Here is an 18,014-nt window from a genome sequence, read left to right as displayed (position 1 = left end):
CTTAATGTGATTAAAATTGTATAATGTTTTAGGTTTGAATTCTTATCCACCCCAAACGGTCCGCAGAGTGAAATTTACCAAATAGAAAAGTGACAATTTAGGTGCACTGCACATTATTTTTTTCAAAGTAGCCATATGCAATACGCCTTCTTTCCTGAAATATAATCGATTCACAACATGAGTTCTTGTCAATCAAGAATGCATCATAATGTTTTAATGTTTGGACGATATACTGTATCCGGGCACACAAGCTAACATTTAATCAGACTGAACCTTCTTCAACAATCACAACACATCGTTTCTGGGGTGCATTTACCAACTACCCTACTTTAATGCGCAGAATAATCGTCCATTAGAATGCTTTCAACTAAGTATCGAACAGCAAAATTAATTGACTTCCAGTGTAATTAACAGATGTTTGTTTCCACCACTCACTGTACAAAGGGAAAACCTGCATGGAAACAGTGCTAATATTTTGTACAATTTTATTGTATTCACCAAGGACATCTTGAGTAAATGTTTATATTTAGATCATTCATAATATAATTTAAAAAGCTGCGAAAGTCTTATAATGTAAACGGATCCAAATGATTTTGCTAAAAACTTTATTTTTGCTTAGAAAAGCGCCCCCCCCCCCCCCCCCCATGACATTTAACTCCCAAAATGTGCTTTCTTCTCTCCTTGACAGGCATGGGGTGCATCTTTTTTCCTCTGACCACGTAACTTGCCTCTAAATAGCGCAGTCGAATAATTAGCTGGGCCAATATGTGTATTTAAGCGTTTTGTAGAAAAATGCAAAATAAAGGTTCTTATCGCATAAACATAAGGCATTACTTGACCAGCAAATGCAGGTCATTCGCCTCTGCAGTTTTTTTCATAATAAACAGCGATGGAGCCAGGACCCCCAAGTGTTACCTCGCCTGCGTGTACATTTGACATTTTTACTGCAAGGGTAGATTTACAGCCATTTTAAAGCGAAAGGCAAAGTTAACGCGTTTTACGACATTTGCAAAACGTGTATGTTTTAAGAGTTTATATCAAATTTATACTTTAGAGAGTGTCGAGATGAGGAAATCGGTTTTACATAAAAAGATTAGTCAAGTTATTTGCAGGGGGGGGGGTGGGGGGAGATTTGTTTCGCGGTTTAATAAATCAGAAATTAGACGTTACCAGTTTAAATTCTCCTCCGAACAGCAAATCAGTAGTTTAGATGACGAGGAGTGTCATAATTTCTTCATTTACCGACTGAGTCCATCAGCACGGGTCAGGATTTATCAGATAGATTGTACCATGATGAAAATCTGATTGTTTCCAATTCTATCTGGGGCATATGGCTGAAACAGCCGGTGTCCAGCTCACAAACAAAATAAAACAAATAAAATGGCACATTTCGAAGATACATCTTCGAGCAGGCTTGCACCACATCCCACAGAGCTGCACAACTGTGCGTTTATTGGACTTCAACACGGGAAACAAAACAAAAGATTTTATTCAATGAAACGAGATTTCGTAAGGGATACGCTAAGCTAAGTTTGGAAGTGACCGAAAAGTGACACCGTGTGCATTTTATTTCTTATTAATCTTATACATTGACAGTCTTTGTTAAGTAACAAGGCGTGCCATTCGTGAGGCGACATTTTCATATTTGTTAGACGCGGTGACCTGAATTTCACCTCGGCCTTGGACTTAGCCATTTCTAAAAGGCCTATAGTGCTCTTTCAAATACCAGGGTGTTTTGCCCAGGTCATTACCTTTGTGGAGGGGGAAACTGAGCAAAATGCGTGGGTGCTAAGCAGTTCTGAGTGTTTCAATAGCCCACTCGGTAACCGTTTTTAAATGTTTGTAAATAAGATACTCAGGGTTTGGAGTAAAATCAATAGACTTGCAATGTTTGGTTTCATAAGCCGCGCAAAGCTTAATTGGGGGCATATTCAACAAAATTTAACGACTGTCGTGATTAGACAATTTGCTTTTGGAATTTAAAATTAATTTCACTTGCAAAAAAAGTTACACAAAGGACGGCCTTGTTTTACCAATACATCTGCATTTCATTTCAAATTCTTCTCATTGGTGCCTCCGTCCGTGTGCTCTGGGTTCACAAACTTACACAGGCTGCTGTTCTGTTTGTCAAAAAAATCGAATCCTTAAAAATATTTTTTAATGGGGAGCATGGCTTTAATGTGGAATTTTCTGTTTTAAAACTGTGACAACTTTAAAAATGTCAGCAATCTAGCGACCCTAACCAATTATATTACCGCTTAGGGATACGTTTTAATGTTTTGCAAACTATTCTAGTAACAAGTGTCAAATTAACAAAACGAAATTATTCGTTTGGAGTACGTTTTCCATCTTTCTCAGGAGAAAAAGAAGTCAGATCATTTGCAATGGATACGTTTTTCTCTTTATCTCCGCTATTACTAAATGCTCTATTCCTCTTTCATCTAAATCCACGACCTTTCTAACCGTCCGTCTATGTCCCTATCATGTCTCTCTTCCTATTTATCCATAGATACACAGGTGCTACAGTCTGTATTTTAAAGCAATATTGCCCATTTCAAGTAAAATCTGATTTTATTTTTTGCAAAGTGTCATATGGAAGTCAGAATAAAGATGGCTTCTTCGGCTATTAAATAATGCATTTAATACAGCCTCAGATATTAAATAATTTGTCTTTCCTTAATTTTTAGTGTATGATGTATATTTTGTAACAAACATTAGTTTCGTTTGTCTTTGCATATATTTTATTTATTGACCTATTACCTGTGTGCTAATTATTTTGCTTTCGAAGGCACAGATTTTCCAGTTCTACAGAGTGGAAGAACAATACTGTTGCCCCATGGAATAGCTATATAAGAGATTTGCATCTTGTTCCTCGCAATGTGTGTAATATAGAGAATAGTGTGATATACCATTCAAATTCTGTAAGCCCAAATGGCTTATTCAGCATCTTTAAAGGCATTTGACTTTTATCTTGATTGCAACTAAACGGAAAAGGTATAACAAAATGATTACGTTTGGTGGCAACTGTTACATCCGGGTTGCAATAATCTCTGAAGAATTTACTGCCGCAAACAAGACGTGCCCTTGTTTTCGCATGCTAAAATCTCATAAACCATTGTGCTTGGGCTTCAATCGTTTACCTTTCATGCCAGGAGTTACGGCTAATATCAAATTGCAACACTGCATTTGCATTAAGAATAAAGTTAGCACTATTATTGTGTTGATGGATTTTTATATTGCTGTTTATCAGTCAGTAAAAAAGGAGGGGAATGCGTAGATAGCCATTGGCTCGAGTAAGTGGAGAATCTCAATAAATGTTATTTCTGCATTTTAAACCAGAGACTTTCTTCTCAAACGCAAGCTTTTCTCTCGCCGTGAGTCTTTGAGTATACTTGTGGTATTTATACGGAACTGGGAGAAACACAAAGTTGTCCCAATATACTGTATTTCAAATTAGATTATTCAAACAAGATCTCAGTTCAAACATAAATGTTTTTGAAATGTCCCTTCATTCTAAATTAGTACCAGTGGTTCTACATTGTTCAAACAGATTCAGAATGTGGGGGGATGTCTGTGAAGCCTAAATGATGTCGATCTTTTCCTTGAGTCAGACCGTGTGCACTGTTAGCTGATGTACTTGGACAGGCGGACTGCTGCTGTATCCGAATCTCTTTTTTTTAATGCGACATTCGACGCGAAAAAGGGCAAACCCAAATAAAACAATTCGATTTTTTTGTGGGAAAAGTCTCAATTTTTTTGGTACAGTTGTTGAAAGTTTACCTGCTGCATATACACAGCAGATAGAAAAATTACCGTGGTCGATTTTTCAAGATGAAATACAACGTGTCTCGATCATGAAAAGAATATTTTTTTTCTTTCCTTTCGTCAGTAATTGAGGTCGTTCAGTCGCTCGGGTTCACCTGGAGTCCATAGTATGATACACGAGTAACTCAAAGCTATTTTATCTTTTGTGCTGATAGTCAAGATCGCGCTATAACATTGACATCAAACTCTGTCTGTGCAGATGATTACAAGTCGTGCAAAACGTAAACTTTTGACCCTCAACTTTTTGACCTACAGTTGTACCGCCCTACCAACCACGGTACAGGGAGCCCCTTTTCAAAGCACTGCTGAGGACTGAAATAATATCCCCTTTCGTTCACTATTTTCATGATGTACTGCTAATTTCAGGTCTGGGAATGCTGGAGGCACTGTCCCCATCCCCCTCCTCGTCTGCCCCCACCCCATTCCGTCCCCCCCATAAGGGAAACCTTTCTTTAAACTCAAAAATGGCATGAACCTCAACTGTCTGCAAGCTGTTTATTCAAGTGCTCTTTTATTTAGTTGGATGTGCCAAAGTGGGTAAGTTTTTACTGCATCGGCCAGCCGATGTAATTATAGATAGTATACAAAAACAAAACAAATGCATTAAGCTTTTGAGTCTATTTTAGTATTTCCGTCCTTTTCTGTTGCACTGATAGAACAATGGATGCATGAGCTTCCAGTCCATGCTCACACAAAATGACTGTGAACTTGGTCTAAAGCGAGCTCTGCTGGCGAGTCGCAGAGTGTGCAGATGCATTTTTCTTGTAATTCTCTCTCCCATCTATCGCTTTTTCCTCAACGCATTCCTTCTTAGATTTAAACAACGAAAAGCCTTTATTGGGGCAATGAAATAACTCACGATTCGAGTTCCGTATTTTGGCAAAAATGAGGAGGGCGCATGCATATTTGTTTTATTCTATGCCAAAGGCAGGCCATTTTAATGACACATCTCTGAGGAAAAATGGTGCAAAATTAATAAGCTTATATTACAACTGCAGGTAGTGGACGAAGCAATAACAAAAAAGGCAGAAAAAACATTTTAAAAAAGAATTACTTTAGTGCTTTGATTCTATGTCCACATTTCTTAAAAGATTAACTCCAATTTGTCCACCCCTTCCTGAGAACTATAATGTTAACTAATGCACATATAATATATATACGCCATTCATATTGCCATCACTATTGTTATAAAATAACATGATTATTAGAAAAGTGAGCTGGTGATAATTACTTTTACTTTGTTTAGGAAACGATTTATCTCTGGTAATAAAAAACACAATCGATTTATTTAGTGGGTTCATGTGTTTTCTCCCCCGTGCCAACCATAGTATGATGCACAGATATCAACACAATTTTTCAACTCTCTATTGCAATATCTTGCATTCAAGTAAATGCAAAAGGTATTAATGATTGCATTCCCGGAAGACTTAAAAAGAGTCCTCAATTTCATGCTGCAACCAAAGCTTCTGTGCTGAGAAATTCATAGCAGGCTATCTAGTAACAATTACCTTCCTTGCATTGTAATGTTTGTCTGCTCAAGATCAGGTAATTTCGCAAAAAACGAGTACCAAAATGACATTATGCAAAACAAATGCAAGAAATAAAAGATGAATATGATACAATCCCTGGAACCCATATTAGTATATTCATTTCTCTCACACTTCGATTAAAAGCCTTCATTGTAATGTTTAGAATGCAGAGGATTGCATACGAAGCTCCATAATAGCTAACTAGATCGCTACAAGTAAGATCCAGCAAACATAATTGAAATAGAAAACCAGTCTACAAAAGCTATATCCAGCTTGATTATTGGGTAATATGAAAATAATACATTAGGTTACCACGTGCATGACGATATTGCTACACATGCATTTCTATTTATTCCCCTTATAGTGAATGTACTGTAACATGTCGTGTTCATATACAAATGAAGAAGCATTCGTGCTTTCTCTTTCAGGTTATTTTACTGCGCTAATGAACGCCAAAACAATTATCTGTTACTTTGCTCATAAATAGAAAATCACAATGCTGCGGGACCCCCTAAATTCGCTGAAAGGGGGCCCAAGAAGATTCATCACGTTCTCACATAATATGCAGCTGCACAGGTTTACAAATAGGAAACTGCGTTAAGCTAACAGTATGCCCTGCTCTGGATTTCTTGCAGAAGCTCATTTGCAAAGCTTAGGCAAAATTCTATTGTGCCCAAAAGTCAAACATAGATTGCTATTGAAAAATGTGTTGTCCTTTCGGTGCCCTTAACACAGACGAAACGTAAGCACGTCACATTCCAGATTTTATGGCGACCACCTCTTGATTTTACCCCTCGTAACTTTTTTATTAGTTTCACACTTATATGTTTTCTGCGTTATGTTTTTAGAGAATTGGTAAATTTGCACAGTAGCTTTTAAAATATATATTTAAACACTGATTAATGAGATGGAGTGTTAAATGATAGGTACAAATATGATATCTGATAGCTTTGGATTAAGTGCCTCAACCAAAATTTTGGCAATTGCTTCTTATCAAAGACCTTAGATTTATATTTAGACTACCAGTCAGATTTATATATGGGAAAAGAGATTTGGGAGGGGAAAGTGAATCACTGTAATTTCAGATTAAACCTTCTGTTATGACAGAAATTAGAGAACGTGTTGAAAATGTATGTTTCACCAATGGAACAGATGGGTTTTATGCTGCAAATCATGTTTTTCTTCAGTGTAGAAGTTACATAAGGACGCATCTGTAAAGCGAACCCCCATAACCGCCCCCTCCAAAAAAAACTACATTAGTTTACATACATGTAAGGTGGCAGCCCCAACCATAGAAAAAAATTCTGGAAGGCAATTCCACTCAGCTCTCTTGAAATAATTGAACCCCTCGGTCATACACATCTTACTTACCAAATGTTTACTAAATATGGAAACAAGATATTCTCTGCGTTTGGGGAATGCATAACTACCTCATCGATGAAAGAAAGATCGGGAGTTCAAGATTTCTTGAAAAGGACCCCATAACTACACTATATTTTCACCGGTTCCCACAGGCTATCTACACTTTGTAACGTATTTGATTACTCAATTTAGATAAACATTTGCATGTTTAATCCTTTGAATATACATTGTGTACCCCGCTAGCACTAAATCCATCCACCCCAACCCCCCACCCCCACTTTGGAGTCTCGCTTTTTAGACAGAAAAATGTTAGTGTTTTCGGCGAGAAAATAAACACATCAAAAGCACAGACCCTTGTGCAATGTGAAACGAAATAACTTGTTATCACTAATGCTTAGGAAAACAATTACAAATACATCAATTTCAAATTTAATAACTGACATGTAATGTTACACTGGATGCCACTGTAGCACTGGGTGAAACTAAAACATGTTTTGTCTTGTTGTAAAAAGGATTTAAGTGATTTGGACAGATGATATATTAAACTGTCATATTTAAATGTAAACTAATACAAAGGAAATTACAACAGATTGACGCGTTTGACATGGCCGATCCGGAACTGCAATACTGATATTGGGGCTGATTTCCTCTATTTACCGTTGGATCTTTATAGCACATCGTAAAATTGGCCTAATTGCAGTGGAATGTTTTGAGTAGAAATTCTACAGGGTAATTGCTTTCTACCATATTATCCCTTTTAAACGTGTGGCCGACTGCCATCCCCACCCCCTATGCTATAAGTTGGATTTGTCCATATAGAGAAAAATGGAATAATCAAGTCTTCCAAATTTATGAAATGTTGCATTTTCCTTTTGAAACACTTTATCTTCAAGCAGTAAATTACACATGTGAGTCTCCATATACACACTAGACTAGCGGAAGCTTCAAAGAATGAAAAGCCGGTCATAAAGTTTATGGTTCGTCAGTCACAACTGTGGGAAACCTTCAATTCACCAAAAGCTATGTTAGTGTTACAGCAGTCAGATTTAAAGTTGCAGTAACTCTTTCGCTGGCTGTATTTCAAAGCGGGTTTTCTTTAACTCTTTTCTTTAACTTTAAGTGTTTATATCTCACGTATACCTCATTCGAGACTATTTGGATTAAGATTGTTATGTTCTTCCGCATTCACATATTTATTTATAACATGTGCATTTGGAGTGCTCAAGAGGATGATTTTTGTTGCCATAAAAGTTAAACTGAAAATAAGGAGGGGATAGGTTTAATGTGTGAAAATAGTGTTTCTAATAAAGTGAATGATACCTTAATCAGGTGTGTGACGACAAGGACTTTGCTGTAATACAGAGTGATAATAAGTTGCTAATGCTTGCACAATACGCACTAAAGTATCAGTGCCCTACAACTATCCTAAATGCGTAATAATTAAGACGACTGAACATCTATATTTCTCAACACATATCAGGAGCATTATACTCCCCTCAAGAAAACACAAATAAACAAGTGACACAACAGAGCTGCGGGTAAAGAACCCATGAAAAGGAATAAGAATGTTCTGCTCCACATATTAAAGTACTGAACAATGCCAGTAACATTTAATGAAAATCAATTGAATATCCCCTAAAACTTTTAACATATAAGATGTTTTAAAACGGGAAACCACTTGTCTTTTCAAAAGTTTAATTCTTCTCCTGTTTTACCCATTCATTTTTTAAAACCTGGCTTGTAAAATAAAAGCTCAATGGGAACACAGAAAGAAACTAGTCAAGTACTTTGCCCACACTTGCTTCTGCCTCAGTGCACTCTGGGTGTTACTTAAGGCCCATTTCACTGGGCCAAAACTCCTCGTGAAAAGTCATCAACGTTAATATTTCAACAAAATTTACCTTGTCTTGCAAGAAAACACAACTTTCCTGTACACTGGAGTTGTGGAGCTGTGGATAGTCCTCTGAACATGAAAATTAGCCATTTGAGTGGCCTGTCTGCACACGCAATCTGCAAAGGAACCAAATGAAGTCCAGCGTCAGTGAGATTATATGTTATGTAGAATATACTGTTGGTTGTCAACTCCCCAAAACCATAAAACTTACTTTAATGACACCACGTGATTTTTTATAGCCAGTGAGGCTATCAGTCTGTGCTATGGATGATTTTACGATCTAATTCATAGACAAAACCCTATTCATTTGGCACCCAAATGTCATATAGCCGGAACTGAGGTGTATAAAAGTTTATTGATTATAACTTTAAAGGACAAGCACTCACTAAGCAGAAAGGGTAAAAGTGCTGATCCCCCTTGCTGTCAGGAACTAAGAGGCGAATTTTCTGTCCTGTCTTCACGCGGTAAGTAAAGTTAACTCTATAAAGTGAAAAATACCTGTTGGGAAACGTTTACGCTACACTTTGGTCGAGGAGTTGAGGGAACGTGACTAACGCCTACCTGCGGAACAAAGTGGTTGGAGTGCTTCAGGGTTCACTTTTTTCTCAGACCAGTTTCCGAATAACCATGTCTATAAAGGGGGTTTGAGTAAGTGCAAGAAGAGCAACAGCAACAACAAAGAAATTGGGCATTTGCGGAAAATGTGTAGTTTAGCAAACGGTGTTGAAGTGCGCAACAGACAGGGCGCATGGAATACAGTTAGAAGAGACGAACACATTTAATACGAATTGCGTAAATATGCCAAATTACAATAGAGCATTTAAATACTGCATTTGCTAATTCTTACTGAATTCCAACATTTGCAGTGATCAAGAATTTAGAAAATCTGTTGGTTGAACTTCGACTTTATAAATTTGCGCAACTTGATTGCCTGTCGTAAGCCCAAACTGCAAGATTCCCAAGTGGAGTAGTGGTGCAAACTTGTACAAATTAGAACATACTTAATGTTTTAGTGTAAGTTTTGGACTCAAACCTCGAAGCAATTTAATTCACAGGACAACAGACACAACAGAAATACTTAATCTGGGAGGCCAAGGTCCAGGAAAGTTACTATAGAAACTTTATTTTAACTTCCAGTCAGTTTTAAAAACAAATACAAAAGCTCATCACGAATTTCTTAAACCTCCAGTCTTTTAGGCTTTATATTTATCCTTTGTCACAAAAAACATACACTGACGCTGCGCTAAGAGCCACTTATTGGAGTTCGTGCAAAGTCATACAAAGGCACAGCATAGACATACAGTTCAAAGTCGCAATATCCTTCACAAAATTCACTGCTCACTAATAACACAGAATAGGTAGCATCTCAGTGATTTAACACTACGATATCAATTACAGAGGACGATGGCCTGAAATTAAATACGTATTGCAAGCTTGGAGCTATTTTGACATTTAGCAACACTAACACTTACATACACTTTTTTTGCAGAGTGCAACACATAATTACATTTTTACTGGACGATTTTATACAGTTACTTCAAGTAACACCGCTTGTATTAATATAAATAAGTTAAACAGCTATAATTCACAAGGCTAACCTACTCCTACAACATTGTTGTTACTTCTAGACAATATACTGTAAGCAGATTACTTGTACAGGCAACAGTACGGCCAGAAAACAGACTAACGATTCAAAGATTGGAATACGGCAACATGGAAATGATTTTCTTCATAGAAGTAACACGGGAAAAGAGTTTTGGAAGTCAGTACTGTATTGACATTATGCTAATTGGTCAGCTACTGCCCAGTACTTCTATTGATCATGGACGATATCCGCCTCCTGCAGCGGCCATGCTCATGCTTTTTAACTTGTTATCTTTTTTCCATTTCATCCTCCTGTTTTGAAACCAGATCTTTATCTGTCTCTCTGTGAGGCAAAGAGCATGTGCAATTTCTATCCGTCTTCTCCGGGTCAGGTATCTATTGAAGTGGAATTCTTTTTCCAGCTCCAGGGTCTGGTATCGGGTGTAAGCCGTCCTGGCTCTTTTACCTTCTGGTCCTCCCATACTGTCTGTAACCCACAAAAAAAGGAATCCTTTGTTTAGTGCTATCAATACATTGTCGAATATGAAACACACTGGTAAAATGCAAATAGGACTAACTCAAAGCACAAGACCGAAATCTAGCCTCGGCATGTCTACGCCTAGCTACTGCGCTCTCCCCCAGACCTTAATAACAAAATGACTTCAGAAACTTAGCTAGAACTAAATGTTAAAGTGCCCACTTGGACAAAGCTGTCCCATAATAAACCACACCTTTTTCTATCTATCAATTCCTATTTCTTCTTACATTACTGATGCGTAACTAGACACCTTATTAACAAATATCCCACCACCCATCTGGTTCCAAATATAGTAGCAACTTAAAAAAAGATGTTCCTTACAAAGATATTAAGAAACATTAACATGTACATTTAGCGTTTTGATTTGCCAGAGTAATTTAGGACTCCACTAATGCAAAGAGAAGAGAGGAGGGATTTTACCGTGACTTATGTGCAGTTTTCGCATCCAGGGGTAAATCTGAGGCTGTTGTTGTGCTGTGCTTTGCCCGTTCTGTGAACTTGGAGGGTCGCTGCTTGCCGGGGTGTCATCCTCGGTACCAGGCGACGTGCCAACCCCATCTCTACTGATGTGACTGCTGCTGCTGGAATTTGAGGAGGTAGTTGGGCTTGCTATGGAGTTTTTGATTCCGTGGTGGTTGTCGCTTGCAGGCGGACTGACCACGGCGGAACAGGGCAGAGGGTCAGGTGAAGGAGACTGAGTGGATGTGGCAGGTTGGTTGTACCTGGTGTCTGCTCCTGCTTCTGGTCCTGCTGCTGCTGCTGTTGTTGCTGCTGCAGAGTAGCTTCGAGATCTTTCACTGGCATTAAAGTGGTTAGATGCTGGACGACTAATGCTGAGATCCATCCCATTGTAACCGTAGCCGTACCTGCTGGAATGCATCGTTGCAGAATCCCTGTATTGCTCGCTCACCGAGCTATGATCTCCATAATTATGTAACTGGTAGTCCGGGCCATTTGGATAGCGACCGCAGAATGAGTTTACAAAGTAAGAGCTCATTTGATTTTTTTATTTATTTATTTTTACTTGATTTGTGGCTCTTGGTCGCTTGTGCGTCTAGCACCCTGCACAATTTATGATGAATTATGGAAATGACTGGGACATGTACTTCGTTCCCTCCTACGTAGGCGCCCAAATATGGGGCACGACTTAGAATCACGTGCTTTTGTTGTCCAGTCGTAAATTCTCGCTGATGACCTCTAGAGGTAAATCCGTGCACTGTGGCTACAAGCGGGAAGGTTGCGTGGAAGGGAGAGCGTGGGGAGCGCGCACGGGGGCGCGCCGCCGGCTCCCAGCAGCAGCTTTGGGTTGTCCTTGCGCGCCACCCTCTGGAGACTGAGGCTAGGAATCCTGTGGTTCTGATGAACGGGGTAATCGGCCTCGGGTCGAATTAAGGCTACCACACATTTCAAACGTAACCGTTACATTTCGTAGTATAAATCACATAAAACAATGTGGAGGGCATCTTTCAAACAAAAAAAAGATCCTTGCCAGACAACGGAACATTTGTTCAATCCCCAAGCGCAGGTTTTTTTTTAAGTGCTGCCCGCTGCCAGTGTTATAAATAGGACTTGATGTTTTCTTGTAACTGAATTGGTTTGATTTTTTAAAAAATCAGATTTAATTTTAATTATTATGCATTGAGCGCATTCATACGTCTTGGTTATCATCGCTGATTTGTTGAGGGGAAATCGGTATCGTGCAACATCAAAAGGCCAATTCTTTCGCATACTACTCTTTTAAAAAATCTGTTTTGTCCGTATAGCTCATGGTAGTGAAGGTTTAGTCACGTATTGGTGGAAATTTCGAAGCCATCGCAACCCTAAACTATTAAAGCAATCTTCGCGTTCTTAAAAATCAAGTCACGTATATTGAAAATGAGTTCAAATCGTTCCATTTACTTTCGTGCACGGTCCATGTAAACGCTGAATCCCCTTTTCATTGGTAAATAAACATGGTCTTGTGCCTACATTTACATGGAAACAATTTCTTCACACACAGTTTTGTGTTGGTTCGATTAGGGTGAAAGGCTATACAGTAGCTAACAAAGGAAAGTCCACTTCACAAATAGTCATTCACCTAATCAAAACAAGAGATGTTATATCCGTTACTTGTTTCTCGGTTTTCTGGGATAAACATTATGAAGAATGTTTCATAATTTAACCGCGGATTCAGCTATGTCGTTAGCTGTGCGTTTGGTGAAAATTGCCGTATTTAATGGACCCAGGAACTAAATAGTCATTCCTACCACGTATACTGTCTTTTTCTGTCTGAACCAAGGACATCTACCGATTCAATTTCACAGTGCTAAGTTTCCTTTCACAGCTTATTTCATACAAAAAGTTTTCGGCAGCTTTAGCTGAAGGCTAAACTCTTAGAAATGGGATAGCTTATTTATATATATATTACTGTATATATTTTATATATATTTAAGAAAATCTTATTCGCGAAATTTCAGTTTAAGAGCGATAGCGTTGCTAGGCTGACTTTATTTATCCTACAGCTGACAAGTCAAAAGCAAATATAAATGTTTCTCTTGGTAGAGAAAACATGGCACAAGCTGACTGAACACTACGGCCTCTCAATTTGACAACACAAAACAAAAAGAACTAATACGGTAAAAATATTGACACATACAATACAATATTTATCAATAGCAAATGGTGATATCCACTACGCTCATTATTTGAAGAGTCAAATAATATCTAAAACTAACCATTGAAACAATTGGGATACTATTTTTGGAGTAAATTATCACATAGTAACGACTATAGGAGCAGAAACATTCACACTTCGCAATTGGAAAACAATTAATCCTAAATACCGTATAGTTATAGTATCCTGTGGAATGCAGACCTATTTGAACACTTCCTCTACCACTTATACATTGACACAAACTCAAAGAGAGGGGCAACGAAAACAAAAAGAAATGCAAATATTGTTGTCTGTCCTGTTTGGCAGAATAAGCACATAAGAACTCACTACCAAACAGAAAGGCCCAGACTAACTTCTTTCAAATTCGCGCTCTTACTCCCCTGTTTTATCCTCTGCATCTTCGCTGTTGGATTCTGTTGTATTTAGAAGTTTGTTTTCCTTTTTCCATTTCATTCTCCTATTCTGAAACCAGATCTTGATCTGACGTTCTGTGAGGCAGAGGGCGTTCGCAATCTCTATTCGGCGGCGTCTAGTTAAATATCTGTTAAAGTGAAATTCTTTCTCCAACTCAAGAGTTTGAAATCGTGTATAGGTCTGTCGCCCACGACGCCCATGTGGCCCAAATACAGAACCTGCATTGGTGGAAGCAAAAGATGGAAAATAAATTGGGACATATAATATAGTCAAATTAAGGCTATTGTTCAATTTCCCGACTCTAGTAAGTGTGCTGTATTTAATGTAACAATTAACATATGCATGCACTCTTTACGTAAAGTTGAAACTATGTGTCAAGTTTAATTTACCATTTTCTACTGTAAATACTCACTAGAACTCGAATTCATTCGTTGCATCCAAGGATAAATTGGAGTACTGTACTTCCGGTCGTTTCCATCTTCACTTAAAATTTTGTTTTGCGCACAATCTGTTTTGTAATGTTGGTCTGAGGAAAAGAAGTCATCCTGGGCTCTATGCTTTCCACTACCGGATGGCGAGACACTGGTTAGATCCTTTTCAGGATAGAAACACGAAGCCCCATACTCATACGATGCCCGATTGCAAGCTATTACTGAGTTGGATTGTTGATAATAACAAGGTGACGAGTAACTCTTATCCTGGAGCGTCGCTGCCCCATAGGAAGCAGGAAAGTGCCTTAGAGCATCATACCCCGTTGTATAGAGTGGGATCTGTCCGAGGAAGGAGTCCTGGCCACTGGGCAGTGAAACAGGGAAAGTAGGGTTCACAAAATACGAACTCATTTGCTCCACACTCTGTAGTAATATGATTTGTTATGTATTAGTACACAATGTGGTTTAGCTATTAGTAGTCATCGAGGTGGTTTGTTTCAGGATGGCCGAGCGCCAAAGCGACAGCAGCAAATATAACCAGCTGATCAGTCTCTGGCCAATAGAAACCGACTTTGGTTCAAAAAACTCCCTGGAGATCCGGCGACTGAGCTAGCAAAGTTACAAACAACCAAATCAGTTCTGAACTATAACAGAGGTGGTTTTAATGGAATATTAGTGACCCAATAAGAACACTATGAGGTTACAGGCTATAGTTATGCATACTTATTCCATATAACCTCACATAGGGAAATGTGACTCTGCATTACGCATCCAACAATAGCTGGATCAACAGTGATTAGAAGATAGATGATAGAAAATAGAGGGTACGTAGAAATAAATCAACAAATCTCTAGTTCTGTAGCTGTGCGTTCTATGTAGACTCACAGAGTAGTTTAGATGGGTAAATAACCGTTGCAAGGATTGAGCATTTCTATTCATTCTTTTTTCCATTTGTATATGTCATCTTACAAGCACAACATTTTCTTTGCTAGCTTGTGAAGACTAGATGAGAATAATCAGACATCAGTCCCTCCATAATATGAATCTCTATCCATTTTCAACTCGGTAAAGAACAATAGCGTCTACAACTACTGAGTCCCACAATATCAAGGGTCCCTAAGTGTTGTATTCAGTAAATTTATACTGGCAAAATAAACAGAAATAACTTGGTAGCAAGGGTATATATTCAGGGAAATGATTTATAGATTTAATTTTGATATTCTTATAAAGAAAATCCCAACTGTGGGGCACAACGCGGTTATCTCAGCTTTGAAAGGATCTCACAGTAATTGTGTGTAGGAGTAATTGTTATTGCACTAGCACTCTTCATTAAAGCATGCATGCATATACATGTGCATTTAGTACACAAACGCCACAATACTTCTAGAAAAAAGTATTTAACCAACGATCACCGGATTTGTTTAAACGGCCAAACGACCTGCAGAGGCTCGACTTTATATTGGATAAGCCTGTCTGTGGCTCCCTTCCATCAGAATGTTGTTTTAATTGCATATGATTGAAATTCTCTAATATTCCCCAAATCCCAACTTCGATTTTCCATAATTGCACACTGTTAAGGTTTTATCGACCATAAAATAGTGGAATGTTTCTTTTGGAATAATTAGACATTTTTGAACATCTCAATGGAGACATTTGTGTTTTGGAATAACAGAGCATTTACTGCGCCCTGAGCGCGGCATCAGATCGTAGTGGAAGGACGGAAGCCAAAGGCTCCTTGCTAAAGATCTCATTATCTCGTTAGATTTCCTTTCCTGTCAACAATGGTTACATCACATACTGAAATACCAAGGGTACTGCAAACAACACACATATATATTAATGAGGAGTGTGCGTATATTTTTGCAGGGAAAATATTTAAGCACTTGAATAAATATTGCTCCAGCACCCATGACCGAAGTCGAAACGTGCCAATTAGAGGCAATGATTAGGAATGAGGGTGAAGTGGTGAACGCGGTTGTTTAGTAGTCGGACAATTTTACATTTTTGAACGTTAGAAATGTCTATTTGGGATGGATGCTACCTCATTGATGGCAAGTTGTTAAAATGCCTCAAGTGGGTTAATTTTCAGTCCTGAAAGCTTATACCTGTCTCTCTTTCCTAATTATAGACTGACTGAAAATAAACCGAAAGCTGATCGAAATCAAAAGCCCTTTTCTATTCGAATTGTGAGTATAAATGCAGCACAATTCTGGAGGAAAACGTGCACGAACACGCCAGTCTCCAACCCTCTGATTAAGGCCGACGCTTGCCGCTTTCCTCAGTTTCAGCCCTTATAGCCTCTAACCATGTATTGCAATGTGTGCTTTTTCTTCCAATTGTACCTTGCATTTTAATAAATTCGAAGTTTTCTCATCTTTGCTGTTTATGCTTTTCTTTACGTTTTATCTTTGGTTTTCGTTTATTCATCACGTCCAGGACACAAAAGTGAAGGTTTGATGATGAAGCCCCCACAAATGCTCCACACGTATAATGGAGAATCTTCTCACAAGTTGGTATGGTGCAAATAACCGAAAAACAGATGAGCAAAAGGTGATATTAAAAGATGAACAAAAGGGCAACGTTTAAAGCACAGTCATTATTTTCCAATTAGATGGAACCACTAATAACCACTCACAACTGCTGCTGCATTGTGTCTCAGGAAAACTGGAGAAAACAAGGCAATATAATTAGAGTATGAACACACAGAGTGGGGCAAATGGCTACTAAGGAGCTAATAGAAGGTATCAAACAACAACTCGATCTGTATTCATCGCTGAGGTGGAAAACAACACAAAGCAATTTGAATCATTGCATCTCTAATGTGCTTTGATTATATATTTTGGAAATCATTTTTGAAAGCAACATTGCTTCTGCAGAAAATACGGCACCAATTAATTGTCCTTCCACACAAGATTACGATTAATTAGGAAATGGCCTGCGAAAGATTACAATACAACCGTTGCGATTTATTCTTTCCGTTGACGTATTTACATTTCCGTGCAGACAGCAAAAACTTCCTAATGACAATACAAAATAAAATATCGCCAAAGATAGAAACTGAAATGTAGTGCATTGAATTTTGGCATCGTTGAAATAAGGGCACGCCAATCATTTTAGGGGAATAAAACCAAAGAAAGCTGCAATATTGTAAAATCCACAAGTGTGTAAATTAGATTTAATTACGGCGTTAATAAGAGGGTATTTTCTGGCCTTAAGTCTTATTTGTTCCTGCGGTGATCAGGACTGGTGCAGCCTAATTAGTAACAGCAGATGTAATTTCCCTTGGCTGGTGAAATAAAACTGGGACTTAGTTTGCAGCCATTCGTGTATTTGACTGATTAAGAAAGATTTTACAAAATAGCAGCATTTAAACACACACCTCATCCACCCTACTTCATTCTCCTGAGATGAAATAACATGTCATCTTTCAAATTGTGAATTGCGAGGCCTCGTTTCAAGTTAGAAACCATCTGGTTCTTTATATTACTTATAGCTATGCTCATATCCTGGTTTTGAAACTACAACTATTACAAGGAAACAGTATAAATCTTCTAATTGCTTTGTAGTGGTTGTAACACCTTCCGGAGCCGCATTCCTTGAAGTGTTTAAATGATCAATATTATTTGCAGTCTCGGGGTAATCATAGTTGCACTTTAAGAGATGAAAATAAGTCTGCAATGCTTTAACACCGGAAAACGGGCCTATCCATAAACGCTCGATTCATGGACGACACTGTGTTGCCATATATTTCAAATTTCAGGGTTAATTCAAACTCTTCGTTAAA

At 38.2% G+C, this 18,014-nt stretch overlaps 3 protein-coding genes across 5 annotated transcripts in view; all 3 read right to left on the bottom strand.

Moving 5' to 3' along the window:
- Positions 1–18,014, bottom strand: part of LOC144510458 (homeobox protein Hox-A3) — a 43,484-nt gene that overhangs the window by 23,786 nt on the left and 1,684 nt on the right. For 2 of the 3 annotated variants that reach the window (XM_078239902.1, XM_078239911.1), the window contains exon 2: positions 8,618–8,726. The exons of the other annotated variant lie outside the window; for it this stretch is intronic. The gene's annotated coding sequence lies outside the window, so the exon portion shown is untranslated. The remainder of the gene's footprint in view (positions 1–8,617; positions 8,727–18,014) is intronic. 3 annotated transcript variants of the gene reach the window in all.
- LOC144510491 (homeobox protein Hox-A5) lies at positions 8,721–11,740 on the bottom strand. Its single transcript, XM_078239952.1, has 2 exons — positions 11,153–11,740; positions 8,721–10,681 (listed from the first exon to the last, which is right to left on the bottom strand). Exons 1-2 carry the CDS (start codon positions 11,727–11,729, stop codon positions 10,431–10,433), a joined length of 828 nt encoding a protein of 275 aa, XP_078096078.1. The 5' UTR covers positions 11,730–11,740; the 3' UTR covers positions 8,721–10,430.
- LOC144510501 (homeobox protein Hox-A6) lies at positions 13,758–16,563 on the bottom strand. Its single transcript, XM_078239980.1, has 2 exons — positions 14,212–16,563; positions 13,758–14,017 (listed from the first exon to the last, which is right to left on the bottom strand). Exons 1-2 carry the CDS (start codon positions 14,639–14,641, stop codon positions 13,758–13,760), a joined length of 690 nt encoding a protein of 229 aa, XP_078096106.1. The 5' UTR covers positions 14,642–16,563.

The sequence above is a fragment of the Mustelus asterias genome, chromosome 2 (assembly GCF_964213995.1).
Source record: "Mustelus asterias chromosome 2, sMusAst1.hap1.1, whole genome shotgun sequence".
Taxonomy (NCBI): Eukaryota; Metazoa; Chordata; class Chondrichthyes; order Carcharhiniformes; family Triakidae; genus Mustelus; species Mustelus asterias.
Note: the sequence above shows the minus strand (reverse complement) of the source record. Positions and strands in the feature narration are given on the sequence as shown.